This window comes from Ambystoma mexicanum, chromosome 13 (assembly GCF_040938575.1).
Source record: "Ambystoma mexicanum isolate Mex_15411 chromosome 13, UKY_AmexF1_1, whole genome shotgun sequence".
Taxonomy (NCBI): Eukaryota; Metazoa; Chordata; class Amphibia; order Caudata; family Ambystomatidae; genus Ambystoma; species Ambystoma mexicanum.
The window spans coordinates 593497567-593523589 of NC_090938.1; the positions used below are offsets into that span (position 1 = coordinate 593497567).

At 46.4% G+C, this 26023-nt stretch overlaps 1 protein-coding gene across 2 annotated transcripts in view; it reads left to right on the plus strand.

Annotated features, from left to right (window-relative positions):
- Nucleotides 1–26023, plus strand: part of EZH1 (enhancer of zeste 1 polycomb repressive complex 2 subunit) — an 834444-nt gene that overhangs the window by 697920 nt on the left and 110501 nt on the right. For both annotated transcript variants that reach the window (XM_069634417.1, XM_069634418.1), the window contains one exon: nucleotides 13078–13256. In XM_069634417.1, the coding sequence (XP_069490518.1) occupies nucleotides 13078–13256 (179 nt within the window). The remainder of the gene's footprint in view (nucleotides 1–13077; nucleotides 13257–26023) is intronic.

A 26023-nucleotide genomic window follows, 5' to 3' on the forward strand; every position in this document is an offset into this window, starting at 1 on the left:
ATCCTTGGGCAAAAAAGAAGCTCCAACTCTTAGTATATGGCTGTACTACTCAAGGTAGAGGTAGTTATGACAAAGCAGCCAGGCATATCTTAGGAGAGAGAGAGAGGGCTATAGGAAGTTACAAAGAACTTGTAGCATATATATGGTCCAAAGAAACACTTGTACACTGGTATATTGTATAAATAATGGTTTATTGTATATATACACTGGCAAAGGGAATTCTTTAGAAAGGTAAGTACTATTATAAGCAGTCCTACAGATAAGGGATGTATCAGCCACTTTTACTCCCTAAACATAGCCAAATACTCCCAATAAATAAAAATTTGAAGTAGAAATACTGCCAACAAAAAATAGGAAAACGACATGTAGGACCTTCTGCCCCAGCTTTCACACACACAGCTCTATGGATATGTTTGGACCAGTAGTGCACTTAGTACCACAGAAATAAACTACTATTATTACTGCTTGAGGTAAACCTGTAACTTTTAATGTGCGTGAATAAATAAATGCAAAGACATAATTTTACAAAACATTTCCATTTTCCAGGTAAAAGATGTTCCCTCACTTGGAAAATACTCCCATTGGGAAAGGAAGCTACTTTATTACTCCCTAAAAAATTATTTTACTCCCAACTTTAAAAAAATAGGCAGTAAAATACTCCCACTTCAAAATCTTATCTGGAGCACTGATTATAAGTCATAAACACAATATAAAAACGAACACAATACTTCTGGTGAGTAAACCAAAGTATATAACCCATTTAAAATAGCAGTATGCAATTCAAGGTGAGTAAAACCACATTAGCACCCGGGGTGGGAGGCGCAGCCAATCGGGTTCCTTGGTTTGCTGGCTGATACTCCTGCGCTTAGCCCGCATTCCATGGAACCCGTTGGCTGCCTCCCGCTCTCTGCCATGACACCCACCCTTTTCCCTTTTAAAAAACATTGATCCCTTCCCCAACCCCACTTACCTGATTGTATCAGCAGCGCCACGGCCACAGCAGCTTCCCTAGATCTTGGTTTTCCAGACGCCATGGAGCCCTGCAATCTACAACCATGGCAGCCATCTTGGCAAAGTACTTGAACGGGGCGCGCACGTGTCCCGATCAATGAATGAAAATACTTTTTTTTAGTGCCCCGGGATATCGCTTTGTTAACCTGGGGTGCTAATGGCATTAGTAACCCATTCCATGGGCTACATCGGGGGTAACATCCCAGAGCCCTTGTTAACCACCCTCTCTTCACTCGGCTCATTAACTCGGGCTTCTGGGCCATTACCACCCGGTGTAGCCCGTGGAACGGGTTACTAATGCCACATTATTAGACTTTTAGAATGGCAGTATGCAATTCAAGGGAAGCAGACTCTATTGGTAGTAAACTGTTACTTATTCAGTTTCAGGAATAATATAGTTATACTAGCAATGTTACTTTCTAGAATAGTGGAACACAATTCAAAGGTAAGCAATGCGTTTGTAATACTTTTCAGAATGGCAGTATGCCCTTCAAAGGTAGGTAATAACTATGTAACACTTGTAACCTATTCTATCACAGGAGTGTACAGTTACAGCACTAACACATAGCAAGTAAGTACTTTGCAACACTTGTTATATTTTCTTCACAGAGGCCTTATACTTTAGCAGTCCTTCCCTAATCTAGGGCATGAGTGTTCACAGAGGCAGAAGTGGGACTTTGGAGGTCCAGGGGCCAGCTGTAGACCGAACAGGATAAGGCATAAACTGTAGGAAAGTCAGAGTCAGAGGATTTATCATCCAACAAGTAAGTAACCGACTTTAGAGTTGGTAGACGACTTCAGGGACTTCGTAGAAGGCTCCCTACATGCGTTCCAGCTTTAGGCCTGGCCGAACGGTATGGGCAAATTCCCAACTACACTAATCACCATCGTAGCCACAAAGGAGCGACACAAAGACTTTAAGTATGTTTTACCTCAAGCCACATCGTACCTCCGCAGTGAAGCTTGCAGACAAATGCTTTCAACGTTTCAGCAGCACAAGACCCGGTCTCTGGATTCTTGGTGGTTGTGACAAAAGAAAGGACCCTGGATGGGAAATTGCTGCAGCAGCCAAGAGGAAAGGCTCCCAGCAAAGGATTCTTTGGTTCTTCTCGTGGCCCTGTGGATTGGGCGCCCTTTTCAAGGTACCAGATGAAGAACTGTTGTCGTATGATCGATTCGCTCGCTATCTCTGTGCAGAACTCTTGTGAGTAAACTTCACGGAGTGGAATCTTCCTTCTGGAGGTCCAGCAGAAGTCCACTGAAGTTTCAGCGAGATTTGTTCACGGAAAGACAACGCACAGCATTGAGCCTCCAGGTCCCAGTGTGTTGGCGGTTTGCAGTCCAGGAAGGTCACAGCTCGTCATCGGGTGGCTCGAAATGCAGGTCTTCTTAAGACTGATTGGTCCCACCAGTCCAAGGGTCAGAGTCATCATCTTTGGGACTCCTTTGTCGCAAGGAAGAAGGGGTCAGCACAGCAGCAGTTACACAGCAGGCAGCTCCAGGTCGCTGGAATCATCTACAGGCGTCTTCTCTTCTTCCTCATTGGATTCAGCTCCAGTGGTTGGCTTGTCTTCAGCTTCCAGATCCAGGCCATTTATCCAGGAACACAGCCAATCAGCACATATGCTACATTCAAACTGTGTTAGGACTGGTTCCAGGCAGGCATGCCAGAAGACAAAGGGCTGCAGAGTGTCAGACTCCTCCCTCATTTTCTGTCTTCAGACACTATGGAGCCTTGGTGGGCTTCACAAAAGATTCCAGCTGAAGACAAAAATCAAGCAGGACCACCCCAAACCAGGATGGCAGAAGAAGGATCAAGAAAGGACAAGCACAGAAGAAATGGAGAAAAAAGAATACAATCACTATTTTGGGTAAATGGTGACCCTTCTGTGTATTACCGCAGCAGGGTTGATAGCCTGTGAGTAAAAATCACACAAAGGTCGGTAGAAAACGTCCACTGCCACCAGCCATAAGGGTATGCGTGTCTCCGTAGCAGAAATGTTACAGAAGCATTGATGAAAGGGGATAAAGTGGATCACCACAGCACTCCATATAAGGTGAGGTGTGCTGATCTCACAATATAAAATGTAGACAGGATAAAAACTATGCTCTCTACCCTTGGGAACATGTATTCTGCAAGGTAAGTAAAGGATTGTAACAGAAATGTTTCAGAACCAGTAAGAAAGGGGATACTATATAACCCCTCAGCACTCTGCATAAGATGGGGTGTGCTGATCTCACAATGGGAATTGTAGAAAGGATTAAAAGTGTCCTTCTACCCATGGGAACATTAGTTCACACAAACATTAGTTCACACAAACATTAGTTCACCCAAGGAACCCGAGAAAATATAAAAAGGGAAGCCCAAGGGGCTCCCCAGCAACACTGCACACAGTGCTGTGTGCTGGGATAATATAATGCAGATGCCCAAAAAGTTATAGGAAAGTATGATTCCAAAAATAAAGTATAGAGAGTCACAAAAATGACTTACATTGAAAGAGTAAAAGAAAAAGGTTGAGTAGGGAAAAAGGTTCCCACTCACTCAGGAACATAGACAAATAATCCACAAGTCCAGCAAAAAGTGTTGGGGGTCTCACAGGTGAGGGAGATTTAGCACAAATATGAACATCTAACCTAACAAGCATTATGGCAACAAAGGTTACAAAGCACACCTGTCACAAGTGCCCGAGAACAACAGGAATCGTGTACACCACCTCATTCTTCCGGGTGTTCTGCGAGTCAGTCCCTCATCAGAATTGGGAGGCTTCCGCTGATCATAAATGAGGGAGCAAGCACACCGAGGAGTTCCACAGAAACATACCTCAGCAGCGCCGTCCTGGTGTGGGGCGACCATGACAGAAGGACTATCTGACTCCAGAATGGGGGACAGCCATTCCATATCCGCAAGATGCATAACCATGCAGTGATTTGTGGCACAATTGGGCACTCATGGCAAAATTGTATTCCTATAAGGTCTTCACCAACCCACAGCCCCACTCCTGATTAAGGCACAGCTAGATCTTGCCAGCCCAATTACGCCTGCAGTTTGAGAATAAAAGAAGGGCCAGCCAAGTCGGAAGTGCAGGTGTTAGGGGTTGTTGGAGAGCATGGTGAGAGGCAAGCAGAGAGAGAGGCCGAGGGGGGAGAGGCAGAGAAGGGAGAGGTTGGAGCTGAGCAAGGAAAAAAAAGCAGAGAAGGAGGTGAACCAGCTTAGGAAAGAGAAGAGGGAGGTGAAACACCAAAGGAATGAGGACGATGTGGAGATGGGCCCTCATTACGACCCTGGCGGAAAGTGACTGACCTGACCGCCACAGCGTAAATAGCGTTTCCGCCATCGCACGACGGAGCAAAGTGCGGCCAATTCCGACCCATCGGGCACGAGCACTACGCCATGGCGGAAGTGCAAAGTCCGCGATGGCGGAAATGTCCCCAAAACGCCCCTCACCGCTGTCGTACGGCGCCCTAGGTGCAATTCCGCCACCCATCTTAGCGGTCACCGTAATGAGCGGCAACCGGAAAGTACGGTGACCGTAAACATACGGAAACGGAAGTAAAAACATGGGCCCGGAACGGGAAACAGCACGCCGTACACCTATAAAATCAGAATTCCCACACAACCATTAAAAATACTACCCTGAGACACATCCCAACCCGTCATCCACCCCAGTGAAAGCAATAGAAATGGGAAAAGTAGCGAAAAAAGCGTGCGACCGCAAGCGGCAGGTCCACTTCTCCCGTGAGGAACTCACTGTGCTTACAGAGACCCTCCAGGAGAATGCTGCCGTCGTCTTCTCCACGCAAATGACCAGGACGGCACTTGCGAACAAGAAGGCCATATGGGCCCTGGTGGCACAGCGGGTAAGTGCGGTGGGGACCGCACCCCGCAACCCACAGCAATGCAGAAAGCGATGGGACGACCTGCGGATACGCGTACGGAGCATACTATCCGCCAATCGCAACATTGCCACAGCTACCGGGGGAGGATCGGAATCACCCATCAAGTTGACCCCCTGGGAAGAAATCTGTGCCTCCACCATTGGAATGGAGAGTATAGAGGGAGTCGGAGGGATGGAGAAAGGAGTGCAGACATCCGAAGAATCCGGTAGGTGGGCCAACTAAGACAATGCCAAATCCACAATGTCCAATCATGTGAAGTACCATGTGTCCACATAGTGCAACAGTAACACATGTCCAGGAGAACGTCCACATACATTGGCCTGACAGCGCACTTTAAAACTCACATTAAATACATAAATAATTAAAAACCCTAAAAACACCCTCTACACGTGCAGCAGGCACACCCTAACTGCAGGCTGCAAAACAACTGCATCCTCAATCCACACAAAAATGGAACCACCTCCAAGGCCCCGACCCAAATCACCCTCAGGTACCACCCCAATGCATGTGATACATTGCCATTCCAATTTCAACAGACCCATTAATAACGCTCGCCCTCCTTTACTCCACCACAGGGTCCGATTCAAACGACGAGCTCCAGGACACCCCTACCAGCACACCTGCAAAGAGGGCCAAGACCAACGGCCAAAGACCCTCCACCTCAGCTGCACGCATCAAGACACGGCAGCAGCACAAATCAAGTGGCAGCACACAGGAGGGAACATCAACAGGCACCCCAGCAGCCAGCATGCCCACAACAGCACCACCACAGGTCCCCCCAATGGATGCCACAGAAGGCACTGCCTCTGGTGGCAGCAGCACCATAGGTGACACTCCATTAATGGCAGCATGCTCCGACACAGAAGACTGGGATGTCGAAGTAAGATCCATCCATGACCTGTCTCAATCCCCCTGTTTGTTTCATCCCGTACACCATGAGGATACCACGCAGGGGCACCCACAAGACGACGACTGGCCATCCCCCACAAGCCCTGTGGCAAGGCAACATGAGGTGACCAGCCCCTCTGTGACACCACCGCAAATGGCCATGGCACAGCAGAGGCAACAGTCCCTCGACCAGGTCATCGTGCAACAGCAGCAACTGGCCACGCTCCTCAAGGACCATGCTGATGAATGTGGTGGTACTAAGGCAGCCATAGAAACAGCAACTGAGACGCTTAGGGCAGAAATGGAGAGAAGCACCGAGAGCCTGAGAGTACAAATGGAGAGAAGCACCGAGAGCCTGAGGGGGGAACTGCATGCGACGTCCAAAGACGTATGTGCTGAACTTGCCGCTGTGCGCCGTGTGCTCACTGAGCTCTCACAAACCCTTAGGGACATGCATGGACGTGAGCAGGCAGAGACATCATCCGTTGCAAGTTCCGTCCAGGGCAGCCCCCAACGTAGATCTGGGAGGAACCTGCGCTCCACAGGCAGGGGTGCCCCTGATACCCGGAGAGGGGGCTTGCAATAGCGTCTGCCCACTGACAATGAGCATCTTTGGACACTGGTGTTCGGGGGGGAGGTAGGAGGGTGGAGGGGGGGTGTTGGGCTCACTTGGGTGGCGGGTCGATGGGGTGTGTAACATAATTTCACATATGCTATAAACATTGCACAATCATCCAATGAGATGTGTGGACATTGATCTTTGTGTACGAGGCCTTTATAGGCGTACAGTCCATATTGTGCATGTTCCAGACACACACAGTGCCACAAGTCCCGTGTCCATGTAACAGCCACCAGGCGTGAGTGCTAGAAGCATGCATCTATGAGATTCTGACGAATTTCACGGCCCTCCTGTGCCTCGCGGACTCCTTGAGGTGCTGCCACATCCCCACCCTCATCATGACCATCTTCAGGTGCTTGCAGTTCTGCGTCAGGGGGCATGGGCACATTTCTCCGTAGGCACATGTTGTGTAGCATGACACATGCCATGACCATCTTTGCCACCTTCACATGGCGGTACAGGAGTGCCCCGCCAGACCTGCTGAGGCAGCGGAAACGAGTCTTCAGTAGGCCGAATGCCTGTTCTATGACTACACTGGTACGTGAGTGGGCATGGTTGTAGTCCTCCTCATGCTGGTTCTGTGGGTTCCGGAGTGGTGTAAGGAGCCATCTCTTCAGTGGATACCCGGCATCACCTGTATGTGGACAATAAAGGATGTTTGTGGAATGACATTGCTACGTACGCACCCCCCCCCCTTCCTGCCAGGTCATTGCCGCATCACATACCCCACATTATCATGCATGAAATGAGACTCACCGAGTAGCCAGGATCTGTTCCCTGCGTGTCGCTCCATGTAGCGTGGTATTGTAGAGTTCCCCAAGACCATAGAATCATGGGTTGATCCAGGAAATCGGGCACAACAATGTGTAATGATCCTGTTGGAGTCACACACCATTTGTACATTAAGAGAATGATATTGTTTTCGGTTGCGGTACTGGGCCTCCATGGCATGTGGGACGACCAATTCCACATGGGTGCAGTCGATGGCACCAATGCAACCCGGTATGCCGCCAAGTGCATGGAATCCCACTTTTGTGTTCGTAATTTCCTGCTCCGAGCGTGGTAGAGAGATGTAGTCGTCTGCGTGCTTCAGGAGGGCATCGAGCACTTGCAATAGTGTCCGTGAGAACAGTGGCTGTGAAATGCCATGCAACTGTCCGAATGTGTGCTGGTAGGTGCCTGTGGCCAGGAAGTGGAGTACAGAGACCACCTTCAGTAGGGGTGGGATGGCGGTTGGGCTATCTATCATGCTGACAAGGTCAGCCTGTGTCATGTCCACAGTGGCGGTTATGGTGTCCCGGTCCAAACGGTAGAGGGTGTGGATCTGCTCATCAGTGAGGTTGAACGGATGAGCTCGGAGGCGTGGGATTGCGGGCTGCCTGCGTGGTGGTAGTGGCTGTGCTGGTGGGCCTTGCTGGCCCTGCCTTGCCCTCCTCCTCCTCCTGCGTCTCCTCTGTGCGGCCGGTTGTTGTAGTAGTTGGTGTTCGTCTTCTTCTTGAAGTTGGAGTACTTGCAGTGCTATCAGGTCCCCCAGGGCCAACATCGCTAGTCCTGCCGGTAGCATTTTGGAGTGGGTGTGGTTGTGGGAGGGGGTTGGGTGTGCAATTTATGTGTTTTCAGGCTGTATAGCCTCCACCTGTGGTGATTCATTCCACCTGTGCCAGCTGCAATCCCCTTTGGGCGAGCACCGTACCGAGGTTCACCGACGGGCGGGGCGTCCCATTTGTGAGTGAAGCCAGTTGCCATTTTCACACACTGCCGCACTACATGGATGATTTTGTGATTTCAAGCGGTCACAGATGCCTTTTCGACGTGATGTTGCAAATGTGGAATTCGAAGGACAGCGCTTTCGGTTTTCAGCTAGCGGCGAGGAGACGCCCACAGGTCTGACTGCAAATATAACGTTCTATTGTTTAATGTCCTTGGGACAGGGGCCATGGCGAGAATGCTATGATTGATATGAATAGTATGGGATGCGCAATAGCGTAGTGGACAAAAAGGCAGGACGTTCCCAAATACATGTTACTTCACAACACTAGAATTCCGGGCTGGAGAACAGTGGATTTTGCAGACTGCATTACGCACAGACTCCATGGAATTTTCGAATGTGATGTGAGTAAATAATCAGGCGTTTTCATACCGGGATGAGGGAATGATGTATGGATGCATGGATGCATGGACAGATGATTTGATGGAGAGTTTGCCATGTACAGGGCTTTTTGGAATCTATCCACCTCCCCTGCGCTATGTCATGCAGAGCTGCCATAGTGGGACCATCGTCTTTCTGCCCTTGTTGAACCCTCCCTGTCTCGACGCCCCTTCAGGCACTTGTGTCTATGCACGTTACTAATCCCATCTAATGGATTCTGTCTTCACAGACGCATGCACACAAACACTCATTTGTAATGGTGTTTTCACCTCGATTTTTATGGTTGTGATTCGCAAGTGATTTTTGGGTGGGTATAATCCTTTTGAGTGGGCTAGCATGCATATGGCTGTGGATTTAGTGTGATCATTGAAGTGAGTTATACAAATGTAGTTCTGATGGCCATACTATTCTTTTTCATTTCATTTGGGTGACGGGTATCTCCTCCCCTTTTGCCGCTGCCATCTGTACGCCACTCCTGCAGATGGCTTTTACTCCCGACACCTGCTGCTTCGTGTCAATCAGTGGAGCACCATTACGATCTTATGGGACGATCGCCAATGGGCCACATGCCCTTACGCAGTGCTAGTGGCTAGGAGCAACATATCGTCCTTTCTGCTGGACTAGTGCCTACCTAATGGGACGGCCCTGCGGTTCTAGGCGCTTCCGTGTTGCCTTTTTGGACGTGAATGTAGCCCCTGTGTACCATGAAGGAACAGGGCGTCACACAAGAAGAAGCTGGTCATTTATTGCGGATGCAGCCCACAATACTGGAATGTATTTTGGAGTCATGACCTAATGGCTGTATGGCCCTTGGTGGTTTTGTGGTGCAGTAAATTTCTATTCTGTTTTTGTTTGTCTCATTTTTCTGCTCATGTTGCTGTACTTGGACCTTCACATGCCTGTGCTGCATCAGTGCGGCAATGGTGCCATGGCAGATATGGATGCCCACTCACAAGGCACTTGGAGCCCCTGGATTCATTTGTTCGTTGGCATGCATGGGTGACTTGTACATTTCACTGGTTGCATTGTGTGACTTCATTGCACCTACGAGGAGTTGTGCAATGTGGCCAGGGAGTGGTGTACAGGCACTCAGTAGGGCCGTTTACGGTTGATTTGCGATGCCGTACTTCTCACCATGGCGGAATGGTACTTTCCGCCATGCTTGATGGCGTTAGGTACATGTCCGCTAGGGCCGGAATTCGCGTACCGTTGCGCCATGGTGGTAATTACGGTTTGGCATGGCGCGCGTGCGCGTACTTGGTGCAGTTAGCGTTGGCGTTCACTACGGTGTCGCTAATGGCATCGTACTTTACGGTGACGGGTCATAATCGCACCGAGCGCTATTCGATGGCGGTATTGCATTTCCGCCATCGTTTTTCGATTTCCGCCAGGGTCGTAATGAGGGCCATGGTGATATACCTAGAGCTAAATGACAAAGAAGGAGGGCATGTGGAAAATAAGTATATAGAGGTAGAGAAAGGAAAAGACATGAATGAGGAAGATCGAGAGAAAAGGGGGGAGACGAAATGCTAACATAAAAAGAAGCACAAGACACATCAAGATCAGAAGAGCAGAGAACAAAGGGGGAAACCAAAAGTAGGAGGCAGAAAGATAACCAGTGGAGGGAGGAAAAGACTAGCTGGAGGAGAGAAGGGAGACCAGCATTAGGTGGGAGGGGCAGTTATTAGTGCTCTTGATTAGAGACTTGAACCAGGTGGTGATCCTATGCTGATCGGATGTCGTTTAGACTCAGGTCCTGATCTAAGCTTTCTGAAAAAAGAAACTAGGTGATATAGAAGATGGTCTAACTGTAGGTTCAATGTCTGACCCCATTTGGGCAATTTAAGGGTATTGGGTGGTGGTACCTGGTGTTTGAAGCAATCAAGGAGGACCAAAGCGAGAACTATATGACCTCAGCAGGAGCTAAGAAAGTAATTGAGCCAAGAAAGATGTGTTTGTGACACTAAAAAGTACTAGAGACTGTGAACGACTGTTCAGCTCATCTCTAGTAGGGGGTCATGCACTAAGGAAGAGATGGAATGACTGAGAATCAGGGTCCAAAGGGGTGTGGTGGTCTGCTGGGAAGCCAGATTGCTTGTTGTATAGTTTCCCACAGCACAGCTGTTGTTGTGGTCATCCCTATTCCCTTTCATAGCATGAATACAGCGTACAGTGAACCTCCCTTTGGTGTGAGTCATGTGTTGTTACCTTTGGATGTCACAGAGGGTACCATCCTTAGGTTTGTTACAGACACTTGGGTGGAGAGGAGGTTCTCGGGGGGAAGGAGGGTTTGTTTGAATCATACACTAGGAATGTCCCAGCGGTGCAGAGGATCTCCTTTATGATTAATGAGGATAATGTGTGTATGTTTTGGGGACAGGGTAGGGAATCAAGGGAATCCAGCTTTTCTAGGAAAACACCTCCTGTAAGAGCTTCCATATGTCCAATATAGATTTGTTGGGTTCTACCTTTTCTCTGGTCGGAACCAATAAACCAATGGGTTTATGTATTTTGGTCGACCCCCAACCGTTCGTTTTTTTTCCTCTCCAATTTTATTACCATGTTTTATCATCAGAATGTAGATGGTGATTTGGGATCATCCATTATTGGGTGGGGGAGTGAGGGGAGAGTGTGGAGGAGGGTCACACATTCTGTGGTTCTTTTTTCTATTTTGTATTCCAGTTAAAATTTGATTTTTTGATGCCACTTTACATGGAGACTATGGTAGCTGTGAAAATTAATGAAAAATGGGTGAACTTACGCAAGATATCCCAACTAACATAGGCCTAAAACAGGGTTGTGTTTCCTTCCCCCGAATTTATATAATCTATATGTTTGTGATATGGGCCTCCCCATTGAACTTACACATAATTTCCCCTCCTCTATCGGCTAGAGCCATGTGGCTTGGATCGGCTAGGCCGATGACACTATTTTGATTGAACAAACTCCCATTGGCCTACAGAATTCACTAGTGGCATTGTCAACATATGCAAATGCAAACTTTCTGAAAATCAATGTACAAAAAACTAAAGTATTGATTATCCCGGAAAACCAGAAAAGCCTAAGATTCTCCTGTATAATCAACAATCGTCGGCTAGAAATTGTCAACAGATATACTTATTTGGGCTTCCTAATCAGTTGCTCTCCATCACAAGATCGCTATGGTAGCTTTATTTGATCCAAAATATTTAAAAAGTGGTTATTATTAAAAAGATTTATCTGCAGTAAGGGAGGATACAATATTGAAGGTTTTGTGGCTATCTGTCGTAAAAGTATCATACCAGCTATACTATATGCCCTTGAGGCATTGCCCGAATCGATGAGGCAGTGGGCTGAAAAACTTCAGGGGAAACTTCTGCGTTCCATCTTGGGAGTACCTAGAGACAAACCAGTTGAAGCGCTAGGTTGCGAGCTGGGTGTGCCATCTATACGTATACTGTGGTTTATTCGATGCTGCATTCTGTATTGCATGATAAACTTATTTTACCACATTACAAATACTATATATAATCAATTTGCATGAAATATGACATTAACAGTACATTTTTTGGAGCGCAGAGTACCTCAGCTCTTAACATTTTGAAATGATATATGCACCAAATGCTGAACTTATTTTGAAAAAGAAATCTAAGGACCTTGACATCATTATCAATATTGGCAATTTGGTAAAAAAGAAGTTATACACTCTCTACAGTACACAATCCTTCTCACGAAATATCCCGTGCTCCTGTGTAACAAAACCATGTTTGCTGCATGTACATAGGTTCATTATATATTTACGTCTAAATATTCTACCCACCTTTGAACATACGGGTCGTTGGAGTAATATACCTCGCGATAGAAAGCTCATCTGTCATCTGTGTAATCTCTCAATTGAATCAGCACAACATCTTCTTACTCAGTGCCCTAAGCTATCATCTCTATATGCAAAGAGTTATAGGTCCGAATTTATTGACTCAGATCAGGTTTGGAGTACAATGTATGGAGCTCAGTCGATTGTGATCTCTGCTGCTGCATGTTATTTATGGAAAGAGATCCTCAAAGAATTAACAGTCTCCACCGCTCTGTCCAAGGTGATCTAAATTTTATACTCTCTCTTTGTTCTTCTTTTAATGAGATTTTTATACCATCTTAATGCTTATATGGATATTAAATAACTGTTTTAAATTTTAGTGTATTCTTGAAAACTATGAAATGTACTTTGTAATATGCTCTTATGTGTTCTTATCTATCTCTGTATATTATATCTTGTATTTTAGTTGTGCAAAAGGTTTGTTGTTTATAACTATATGCACTAATAAAAAAGATTTAAAGAATTCAATTTAAACACATGGAACCAAACCAACATTGGATTAATTGGTCTTTGAAGGCCTTCTCCAGTCACTTGTCTTTCTGGATGTTTCTGTGACACGATCTGTGTCTAGTTCAGACATTTACTAGGTACTGCAACAGTATCATTTGTAATTCATTGGTTCAGCTGTTGATTGATTTAGTGTGTTGTCATTCTTAATAGGTCAGAATCGATTTCCAGGGTGTCGGTGTAAAACCCAGTGCAATACAAAGCAGTGTCCGTGTTACCTGGCCGTGCGTGAGTGTGATCCCGACCTGTGCCTCACCTGTGGGGCATCCGAGCATTGGGAGTCGAAGCTGGTTTCCTGTAAGAACTTCAGCATCCAGCGTGGCCTGAAAAAGGTATCTCTCAACCCTAAACCAAGACAGTGCTTTCCCACTACTTATACCTTGGTTGTCTGATTCGCCTTCAGTTCATATGTTGCACTTTTTGGTAAATAACATGTGGTTTGTTATAGTAACCCCAACATTGCTTTACAAAAGGCACTTTTGTTAGAGGAGTTTGCTCATAAGTTAGTTTTGGCAGTTGTCCATGTTGGTATAATTGTTGATCTGTGAAACTAAAATCGTTGTTCAAACATTGAGGCCCCAATTTTGGCAGAAACTGCTGCTGGTGTTTTGCATTCTGTGCACGTTTGGTTCATTATATCTCATTCTTCTTGAGTTTTAATGAACTCCAAAGAGCAGACCATTGAATGAGGGATAATGGGTGTCTGTGTTACTATTCATACACAGCGACTGCTATTCCTATGCTCCAGAAAATGTATGCCCCTGTACCACCTCCCACTTGCATCGTATACTCACGAGGGCAAATCATTACACTGATTTCTTAGGCTACGGGGTAGGAGGAGAAGTAACTTAAGGTATGGAGCTGCTGAACTTCAAGCGTACATTTGTTGGGTAGTGCCATCAGCCAACACCAGCAATACGCATTCTCACTGGGTATGCCCCTCATTCTCAAACACACTTGGTCCTCTGGGCAGGGTCACCCAGCTGCAGCATGCATTCTCCACCTTCCACAGGAGCAGATTTGCAGTGAAATTACACCGTTATTTAGAATGAAAATGCCACATTGCTGTTTTCATGAGTAATAGTTGTATGTTGGTTGCTAACATTATGCAGTCTGTTGCTAAAGCAGGAAATTGCACAACAGTCTGTGAGATGCTCTGCAGGGTTGCCACCACATTTAATTGACGCCACTTTTTCAAATAACTGAAATAATTACCACTTGAAAAAGTGGCGCAAAAGAAAGCATTGCCACATTTGAGACACAAGTCCCTCATGGTCATGGTATGACCAATAATTGGGAGAGTAAATGCTAACAGTCCTATTGCCAGACTACCTATTGAACTGCTGCCAGAGAGCACAACCTCGACAGCGAGACTCCTGCAGAAACTGAAAAAATGGGAACCCTTCACTCCAGGCACTTCACTGGCTTCCAGTGATAGGTCGGTTCTACTTCATTTAGCCTGTCACGGCATAGGCCCCGAAGGAACCTTGAAGAGCTTCATCCTTCCTATCCCAGGCAAGCTGCTCAGATCCACTGATGGTTCCACAGTGCAGCAGCAAACAGTAGCATTCTTTGCTCATATGTCAACCAACCTCTGGAACTCAATGCCCAGGCGTTTTCATACACAGTCAGGACCACCTGACCATCTATAAACGCCTGAAAACATGGGTCTCCCTACGCGGCAAGGAAAAAAAGCAGACAAATACTTACACCTCAAGTTAGACTGGACATAATGCAGAGATCGGGCTGTTTATAGCCTGAAAACAACTGTGCTGGCGACAGTAAACATCAACAGGTGCCCACAATATCATCCATCAACAAGGTTACTTCAGCAATAATACACGCACAAGATCTACCTTTCCAATCCATGGGCAAATACGTATTAAAAAAAAATCAACAGGAAACTAAATAAATTGAGAGAAATACCAAGTAAAAGCAAGCATTAGGAGGGATCACCTCGTCTTCACAACATGCACAAAGATACGCATCCCTGGTACTGCTAACTCGAAACTGATCAAGGCAATCCCTGACTATCTCTTAAAAAGACGGTCTCGTCAGCACAAGTGAGCACAGATTACCACAAAAACAAAGATAACGACTTTATTTTACTACTTATCCGGTTAAATAGACGTGAGCATGGAAGAACCAACATCGTATATCTCCACATCCCCAACTAGACCACTCATTCTCCACATTTTCAACTTCTGCTACACACACCAACTAGCAAATACCAGAACTGCAGTGGCTCAAAAAAAGCACTCGCACCTCCTAGCTCAAACCCACGACTCTTCACAGTTCTCTGACCACCGCATCACAGTTCAACCCCACACTACATCCCTGCTGCACCACATGTCGCTCCTCTTTTGCAGCACAAGCCCCTCATGCGGTAAACCAGCTTACAGGGAACCTTACAGATGCACAGAATAGGTGCTGCTGATCTGCACACAAACCTCTCATGTTTTACATCTCCAGCCCCATCTCCTCCCCCTAACTCTAATCTCCCATCTCTCCTACAGGGGTTAGGCGAGGAAGCCACCAACATGGCTTGATCACTGCTCTATGCAAGACTATTTTACATTGAAATTCCTTATGTCCTTAATGAAAATTGGGCCGAAGTCTTAGAGGCCCTGCCTTGTGCCATGCAAGGGAATATATCTCTGATGCCGTCCCAAGGTCTTAAGAGGGCAGTCAGAAAGGTCAGACTTTTGGGAACTCATCAAAATATACCTTTAACACAAGCACATGTGTTAATTATGTTTGTAAGGGCTTCCTTTTGAGATTCAAGTTCCAGAAAACAAAGTACAAATTCCTAAAGTTATTTTCAACATTTGTCCTGTGGAGGCCTGGATTTAAATACAGTTAGTGCTTCTTTGGATTTATCTCAGAGATATCTAACTAAAATATGTGCAAAATCAGAGCAGGTCTCTATAATTTGAAGTGCGGTACCCTAGACAAAAAACTGGGAAATCATTTCAGTGTTGCTTTCATAAAGCCATTAAACATTGGCATTAAAAAAATGCATGAAAAAGCGGGTAGAATTGCCTAATGATTTGATGCCTTTGGGGTCCTTCTGTGAGAAGTAAAAGGTAATCACTTTGCTTCTTCTCTTGTCGCAGAAACAGGAAAGGGTGGGAACCACTGATGCAGACTCCAGCTCTCCTTAGCAGCGTCCTGACCTCCGCCCCGGCTCCAGTGAAAGCCTTCCTGCACCCTGCAGCCCACATCATCACAGGATTCAAGAAATATGACCACATGACCACAACCCTTAGAGAGAGCTCCACTGGTTACCCCTCCAACCTCACATCACCTTCAAAACCACCTGCATCACATACATGGTTATGACAAACAAAGTTCCTTCCACCTGTCTGGAAAAAAGCACCATCTCTGGAGGCTTACAGAGCACCCAAAGGCACAGCATCCCCAGAAAAGGGACCAGAAAGCATGGCTTCTCCTGCTATTTTTACTTTTTTTTTTTTACTTTTATTCAATTTGTAGTGTGCAAACCATTAACCTGTAGGCGTGATGGCGCAGACAAAGACAGACACGCACAAATAATACAGGCAGTCCAAGTAAAACGAAAGAGCAATCGGCCTGCAGCGAAATACTTGAATTGAGCTGATTATCGAAACAGCCAGGTCTTGAGCTCTTTCTTAAACAAAGTCAGAGAGGGGTAACCTCTTAATGAAGAGGGTAGAGAGTTCCATAATATGGGAGCAGCACAGAAGAATGCTCCTCCCGGGACCTTCTTGGTTTTACATTTTGGTAAAAAGAGGTCGTTTTGGTTGCTGGACCTCAGATTTCCGTAGTTATTTTTGTCCCTAATAAGATCTTGGAGATAGGACGGTATAGTACCCACTCGATACTTGAATGTAATGACTAATAGCCTGAAGCTAATACGCGCTTCCACAGGAAGCCAGTGGAGTGAGCGTCTCTCCTCCGTTACATGAGTGCATGTGGCCAGACAGGTGACAACTCTAACTGCGCCATTTTGGACCACTTGGAGTCTATTGGTGGTAACTTTGCTGACACCTGCCAGGAGACTACAACAGTAGTCAATTTTGGCCCCTATCATTGCCCGTGCAATGGCTTCCGCATTGTCTTGGGAGATGTATGGTCTGAGATGGACTAAGTTTAATAAGTTTAATATAATAAATTGCTATTGAAACCGTACTTCCCACATAGGATTTCATGTTCAACTCCTGGCCAAGGATAACTCCCAGAATTTTGACCTTGGGAAGTGGAGAGATATACATATCCCCTAGCTGAAAATGCTTGTAAGCTGGGACCAGCTTGGCAAGTGTCCCTAAAGATCCCACAATCATAAGTTCAGTTTTTCCTCGGTTGAGCGCTAGGTTATTCTGCATCATCCAAAGTTCAATGATAGAAAATATTCTATTCAGTTCAATTTCATCTTGGAGATGAGACCCTGTGATCGGAATGACGCATTGAGTATCATCCCCGTAATTAGAGAATAGGACCCCTTCCTGTTCCAAATGGGCAAAGAAGGGGGCCATGAAGATGTTATAAATACACTGCGACATGCAAGCGCCCTGTGGCACTCCAACTGCACAGATATAGGCGGTGCCATAGCATCATCTGCACTAACCCTACTTACTCTATTTGAGAGGAAGGATAGCATCCATTGTACTGCTGCTGATGAAAAGTTGCCCACTTCCTTCAAACATTCTGCCAAGATAGTTTGATCGACAAGGTCGAAAGCGGCAGCGTGATCTAACAAAATAAGAAGGGAGGAGAGACCCTTGTCCATTCGACTCAATAGCTTGGATTTTAAGTCTAGAAGAGACGTTTCAGTCCCAAAGCCCTGTCTGAAACCCGCCGATTGAAGCGGGTTTAGGATAGGGAAAAGATTAAGATGTTGAGCAATCTGTGAGTAGGCGACTCGATCCAAGATTTTGAGGAGGAAAGGGGTATTGGTTATGGTCCTATAGTTTGCGGGGATATCCTGTGCCAGGCCAGGTTTTTTTAGGAGTGGCGTGACCCAGGCAAGTTTCAAATCTTTGGGTACCGTACCGGTTAGAAGGGAGGAGTTAATGAATTAACATATCGCCTCAACAAGAGTAAGTGAACAGGTCTTAATAATGATGGAAGGACAGGAATCACCCTTGCATTTAGTAGCCTTAAACTGGGAAATCATAATAGCGAGATCCTCAGTAGTGATCGGGCTAAAGTAAAAAATTGGGATAGCCTCATCTCTAACAAAGGCTTTACACTCCTTAAAGTCCGTGTTACAGGCGGTGCGAGCTTTTTTAGTTGTAATGCCTTCTCGAATACCCTCAAGTTTCAGAACCACTGCATTCTGAATTTCAAGACCCCATTTGGCATCTTTGACAATTATGGATGCCTGCGGTTGGGGTGTGGTTTCCTGCGCTTTAAGAATCTTAAACAATTCCTTTGAATCCGAGGTTGCCGAGGAAATTCTTAGGTTATGGTTCTCCTTTTTGGCTGCCACTATGGCCGCCTTATAGCTCTTAGACGCATGTTTAAAGTCCTTCCGAGCTGACAGTGTTGGGTTAGCTTTCCAGATATAAAATAACTTAAAGGAGGAAGCTTTCATAATTTGCAGCTCTGGAGTAAACCACGGTTTACTGCTTTTTCCCTTAGAAGACTTTTTTTTAGATTTCGGTAGAGCAAGAGTATTAGCTACATGTTCCAAAGTGGTCTTAAGATTAATGGCCATAGCATCAGTTGCATCTGCGTTTGAAAAGACTGGCCGATACAACAAGATAGGTTCAATTTTTTCATGAGTTGGGTGCTTGACATTTCGAACCAGCACAGAGTGAACGTAGTTAGACTTAACTTTGGTGGGAAAAGGGACTGTAAAAAAGAAGTGCACAAAGGCATGATCTGACCAGGGGCAAGGAGAAACCAGAATATCATGGCACAGTACATTAGATACCTATATCCAATCCAATTTATGACCCATTATATGGGTTGGAACATGAATGGATTGCATTAGCTCCAGGTCTGTGAGTGATTGTGACAACACTGTGGCAATTGGATCATCTGCGTGGCCTAGCCAATAATTAAAATCCCCAAGGACTATAAAGCGAGCATTGTGCTTTAAAAGCGGAAGCAGGTAGCTAGATAGGGCTAAAGTAAAATCTTCTGTTAGGGATGGTGGGCGGTAAACTAATATAATGTTTACCTTGGCCTCGGCATTCATACCCAGACATGCATAGACTCAACCCCTTCCATAAAATGGTCTTTCACTTCCCTTACAGAGAGAGTGTCTTTCAAAATAAGGGCAACCCATCCTCCTCTAGCCACCGTTCTATCCTGTCTCAGCATGTTATAACCTGCTGGAATATCTAAATGCAGAGCAGGACCGGCGCAGCTAGATCCCCACGTTTCATTTAGAGTGCATATATCTAGATGGTGGTGTTCTATATAATCTGCAACCTCATGTGCATGTTTGACCAGAGATCTGGTATTCAGTAGCATGAATCGCATGGTATCTACAGGAGAGAGAGGAAGTCACTGGTGCTCTGATCTCTCATTAGGTGTCTCGGGCGGATGGGCAATCACAGTAGCAGCTAGGTGGCTTACAGTGGAAGAATCAGTTCGCTCCTCTTCACAAATAGGGCAGTTTTCGGGATTAGTGCAGATATCCTGCATTGATGATACAGTGGTAGAAGCTGGGGACACAGACAAAGGGGTACTTACCCTCAAAGGCATGGCTGAGGCTCGTAATGGGCTAGTAAAAATATTTCTAGCTGGGACGATTGCGGCTAAGACCTCCTGCAGACCCATGGTTTTTTGTAGCTCAGAGCAATCAACCGACACTTCGGCACGTCCGGCCACCCAGACTGTTGAAAAACATATTTTTATTTCCTTTTATTTCATTGCTTATAGGACGTACCTAGCGCAATAACAGCAGAGCACTTTACAATGGGAGGGTGCCAGCTTTGGGCTTGGCATTTAGTACTATTGATGGAGGGAGGGAATAATGTTTATTTGTCCAGACAGGTGTTGTCAAAGAGCTACATTTGTTAGTGTTTTGTGGATCTGGAGGATTGTAGAGTCATTTCGAGCCTCTGCTGGGATTGAGCTCCATGTGGCCGGAGCATTGTAGGAGAAGGGCTGCTTGCGAGTCTTCTCTGTATGCGGTAGCTTAGATTCCAACCTTTTGATAGTTTTGCTACATGACGTGGGAGAACCTCCAGAGGTAGTTTACCCTCCACATATGTTGGTGTTTTGTTCGATACTGCTTTGTCGGTGATCTGTACGGTTTTGAATGTAATACTGGTGGGGAGGGGGAGCCAGTGAAGCTTGAACAGTGTAGAAGGGATATGGTGGAATTTGTGTGCTCCTGTAAGGAGGCAGGTTGCAATATGGTTGGCTGTTTGGTGGGGGTGGGGGAGGGCAGGTGGAGGTAGCAGGTGTATTGCTGGAAGCCCAGTAAGAAAGGCATTCTCCCCATCAATGTGTGAGATAACGAGGGCTTGACCACCATGCAGAAGTCGTGCAGGGGATGAAGGATTTCATTTTATGAGTGTGACGATCTATAGCCACGTGATTTTCACCTATTTGGGTGTGTGCTTTTAAAAGGAAAGGCTTCTGTTAACATTAAAGCCTAGGGATTTGGCTGAGTTTGACTGCTGCAGGATGAACCCTTCCAGGCGCATGTGTCCAGCCATTGTTGCACAAGTTGTTGTTTGGTGGGGGGACCAATGAGGATGAAATCAGTCTTGGTGGGGCTCAGTGTTAGGAATGCATTTGTCATCCATGTTTGGATGGTAGCCAGGCATTCGCGGAGGCAAGAAATGTTCTGCTGGCCACGGACCTTCAGTTATAACTGAGTGCTATCAGTTGTACAGATGGGTGGCTATGTTGGGGTCATTTAGGAATCTTTCATAGGTTTCCATGTCTTGATTAAATGCGATATGAGAGCAGATGAACTCTGGAGGCCCTACATGTGACTGGTAGTTGGTTAGATCTGAATGTGCCCATCTGTACAGCCTGGTATTTGCCAGATAGGACACAAACCATTTTACAACGCTTCCAGTGAAGCCCATCCTATTGGCGAGAAGAGAGAGAAATGTTAGTTGGTCGACTGTGTCAAAGGCAGTCAAGAGGTCTAGGGATAAGGAAGCAAAGTCCCCTGTGTCAGTGATTCGCAAAGTATCATACACCACTGGTGCTGCATTTGTAGTGGAAGCCAGACTGTTAATTTTGGAAGTAGTTGGGTCGCAACTACTTTCTTGATAAGTTTCCCGATGAACAGGAGGCTTCAAATGGGTCTGTACTTGGCTTAGTCCACTGAGTCAAGCAAATTTATTTTAGAAGGGGTCATATGAGACCTGTCTTCAACGCATCTGGGAATGCACCTTCGCTGAGGATGGCATTCACAGAGTGCACCGAGTGCTTGACCAATGAGTTGTTTAATGGGGGAGGCTGGGAAGAAGTCACCAGTGTAAGCAGTACGTTTAAGGAAAGCAAGTGTGTCTTGAAAGAGCTTTAAGAGAGAGGACGGTGAAGTCCACCAGAAGGCCAAGGCCTGGGGAGAATGGATAGCTGGGCTCTGTCTCGTTTTGAGGCATCAGTTAAACCTCTGATCTATCAGTCTTGCTAATGGAGAAGGTATTGATTGTGTTGCTTCTCTCTTGTGAAACTGGCAGGTGTGAGCTTGGTGCAATGTTTGACTACTCCAAATAGGGCCTTGCTCCCGTTAGGGGCTGCCTTAAAGGGATAGTCCAGTAACAAATTTTATTTAAAAAATAGATAGGCAACATTAAAAAAAAAAATACTAGCACTTTTTTTTTTTTTAAACCTCCTATGTAAAATTTTGAGCTATTCAAGCTCAGAATTCGCAAAAGCAAGCACATGGGCGCATCCATTTTGTGAAATGGATGCCCGCCTGTGCTGGCTTTTGCTTTTGCGGCACTAATGAAGGAAAAGCCAGCCAGCTGTAGTAAACAAAAGCTACCGCTGGGTGGCTTTTCCTTCATTGGTGCCGGGACTCGGAGGACGCGGACCAGAGACCAGAGCAGGAAAGCTGCAGCTGAATCTCGGTAAGTGCTATTTATTTTTTTTAAAAAATAAGCACTAGCTGCGGTTTTCTTTCTAAGTTTTCCAGGCTGGAGGAGCCCGGAAAACGTAGAAATAAAACTGCAGCTTTAAAAACGTTGCATTTATGTTTTTTAAGCGACCGCAAACATAAATACAACGTTGTGTTTGAAAACGCTGCGGTTTTTCTTTCCAAGTTTCTCAGGCTCCTGCGGCTCGGAGGAGCCTGAGAAACTCGGGAAGAAAAACTGCAGCGTTTTCAAACACAACCGCGTTGTGTTTCTGCCTGCTGTGGCTATCACTTTGGGTCTCCGGTGCCCCCCCAAATGGGAAGGCAGATTTAGGCAGAAACACTGCAGCATTTAGCATTTCCAATTTGGGGCTCTCGGGGCCCCCTGTGGGGAGCCCGAGAGCCCCAAATGGGAAATCAGCTGTAGGCAGAAACACCGCGGCATGTAAACACAGGGAGCACCGGAGACCCAAAGTGAAAGCCATGGCAGGCAGAAACACAACGCGGTTGTGTTTGAAAACGCTGCGGTTTTTCTTTCCGAGTTTCTCAGGCTCCTCCGAGCCGGAGGAGCCTGAGAAACTTGGAAAGAAAAACCGCAGCGTTTTCAAACACAACGTTGTATTTATGTTTGCGGTCGCTTCAAAAGCGACCGCAAACATAAATACAACGTTTTTAAAGCTGCGGTTTTATTTCTAAGTTTTCCAGGCTCCTCCAGCCCGGAAAACTTAGGAAAAAAAACACAGCTAGTACTTATTTTTTAAAAAAAATAAATAGCACTTACCGAGATTCAGCTGCAGCTTTCCTGCTCTTGTCTCCGGTCCCCGTCCTCCGTGTACAGCACCAATGAAGGAAAAGCCACCCAGCGGTAGCTTTTGTTTACTACAGCTGGCTGGCTTTTCCTTCATTAGTGCCGCAAAAGCAAAAGCCAGCACAGGCGGGCATCCATTTCACAAAATGGATGCGCCCATGTGCTTGCTTTTGCGAATTTTGAGCTTGAATAGCTCAAAATTTTACATAGGAAGTTTAAAAAAAAAGTGCTAGTTTTTTTTTTTTAATGTTGCCTATCTATTTTTTAAATAAAATTTCTTACTGGACTATCCCTTTAATGTTGGAGGTGTAGTAAAATGATTTGGCCTCAGAGATGATGTGTCTGCATTGGGTACACGCATATTTCAGAGAGAGAGATGCTATGGCATGTGTCCTTGCGCCACTGCTTTTCAAAGCCTTTGACCAAGCGTTTATTAGCAGCCAGTTCAGGTGTGAACCAGAGTGCAGACTGTTAGACTTTGGCGTAACCAGACTTTAGGGGCACGTGGACATCCACTAGTTTGTTAGGGAAGTGGTTGAATGTATTGTGACACATCATTGAATTTTGTCAATTCACCCAGAGGGGGAGCCCCTTTCCATGAGGCCAGGGAGGTGAGGCCATTAAACGTTGATCCCTCTGGGGGTGGTATAATGCAGGAGTATCTCGTAGGGAGGGACCCCCCACTCATAGGGAGAAGCACAACCACCTTGGGTATAACCCTTATGAGAACATCAGACCCTTACACACTCTACCCTCTCCTTCTTCTACTAACCTCTTTGTAGGCAGTAGACCGATGTACTGTTATAAATCAGACTACAAAGAATTGGGACGAAGTGGGACACAGGAACAATTAAGAGCAATACCAAGAAGAAACTGCGGTGATATAGACTCCCACGGAGGCATTGTTCCTTATATGCCATAAAAATCAAAGAAGGGCTACCTATCAGAGAGACACAGCCAACCAGGACAAGAGACCGTGAAGCCCGGGAAGCACGAAGGAGACACAGGGAAGGCCAGGATGCAACAGAGAGCAGTCCTCTGCCAGAGTTAAAAGGACAACGGACTCCTTTACCCAGCAGCGTCCAGACGGTAACGGGAGGCTTGCAGACAATGATGCGAACACAAGAAGCAGCGTCCATACCGTCGGTCCAAGTACCGGAGAGGAGATCCGGGAGGTTAAGGCACCGAGACATAGAGATGCCCGTGCAGCATACAGAGTGGGAGAGAAACTCCAGGAAGAACCAACCGCACATCCCTGGAACAGACAACGTAACTGGAGAGGCGCTGGGACCGGTAGGGGCTTGAAGGTACAGGAGGCAAATGCCCTGTGCAGATTTAACGAGCAGGTCCATCCCCCTCATGTCAGTACTTGGCAGGCAAGGCATTCAAGGGGGATATAAAGAAAAGGGGAGAAGAATCAAGGTTGAAGGCTCAAATCAAGAGAGAGTGATACAAGTCATCTTCCTCGTGGCTGTACTTGGCAGGGAAGTGAACCAAGTGGGCTAAACCAAAGAAGAGGAGAAACCAGGGTCGAGGGCCCAAATCAAGAGAGAGTGATACAAGTCATCTTCCTCGTGGCTGTACTTGGCAGGGAAGAGAACCAAGTGGGCCAAGCCAAAGAATAAGAGCAACCAGGGAGTAAAGGACCAAAACCAAGAGTGATACCAATCATCATCTTTGTGGCAATACTTGGGAGGGAAAGGAACCAATTGGGCCAAACCAAAGAAGAGAAACCAATGTTGAGGATCCAGACTAAGAGAGTGATGCAAGTCATCTTCGTCATGGCAGCACTTGGCAGAGAAGTAACCCAAGTGGGCCCAATCAAAGAAGCCAGGGTCGCAGAGTTGGGTGTTGTAGGTGTGAAACCTAATGAAGAGCAGACCAGGGGAAGGGAGTTAGTACCCCTGGTTGTATAAGATTGTTTCAGGATTACAAGGAGAAGCAAGTCATTCTCCTGGTAACTCGGACCAGGAGGAAGGTCCAACAGGCCTTGGGAAGGGAGTCATTCCCCCGGGCTATTTGAGACTGAATCTGAGGAGAAGGAAAGCATTGATATGATATGATAGTTTATTTATATAGTGTCTATACACAATGGGCCTCATTACAAGTATGGAGGTAGCCATGCTGCTATTAGCGGCACGGCTACCCCCATACCGGGTACCGGGTCCGGGTTCCCGGAATGGGGAAGTACCAGGCCATTCCAACCTTGAAGGGCCCGGTAATTCCCCTTCCCGGGAACCCGGACACGGTACATCCCCATTCCCATTCGAGCCCCCATAGGGCTCAATGGGAATGGGGAGGATGCAAACAACGGGCCCGTTACTGACGGGCCCGTTGTTTGCATCCTGGTCTGCTTGCTAAAACCAGGCGTCCTTAGCGGGTCCTGTGAGGAGACCTCGTAATGGGGCGGTAGAGGGATAACGGGGCCGCCATCTCTACCGGCCCTGTTATCCCTCTGCTGCATACCTCGTAATGAGGCCCAATGTGTTTAAAAGCGCTTCTTCTGGCCTACAAAGTGAGTTTTGTTTGGAACCTTGTGGCCTGGGGAAGGGGAGCCATTCCCCCAGGCTATGTGAGACTGAAGGTCAGGATAAGGAAGGCATTATCCTGGCCCACCAATGAAGCATTGTGTGGAACTTTGACCATAATCAAGGAGAAGGGAGACATTCTCCTGGGATCAGAAGAGTACTGCTTTATTCTTTACTTTCTAGTGTAAGGGACAGAAGTAAGGTTTTCTTTAAACAGGACGGTGAACACCTTTTCGTTAACAGACATCCTGAAAGTCAACTTAGATCTTTAGTTGAGGCAGGGAAACCTTCTTAGGAATGGGGAAATATAGGTTTCCTCATGCTTTATTATTTAATAAAAGTCTTTAGCCCCAGACAGGCCACCTTTGTGTCAGAGTCCTTCTTCTGCTCCCTTACAGCAACCAGAATGGCTGAAACATTCCTTGTGGTAGGGATCATTGGGTAGGTAGCCTCTATTGTGTTTAGCAGGACATTCTTCAAAAGGCAGCGTTCAGTCACAGGGAGTTTCACTGGCCTTTGTGCGGCACTTTGTGTTTGATACGACAAGGGGAATTTTGGCATGGTTAGTTCAGTCAAGGGGCAGACGGTGTGAGAACCAGTGCAGTGGGGAAGTGGTGAACACACAGTCAAGTGAGTGGCCTTTGACATGTGTGAGGAAGAGTATGATCTATTTAAGGTACATGGGGTCTGATGTGTGGGGAAGAGTATGATGTGTTTAAGATACAT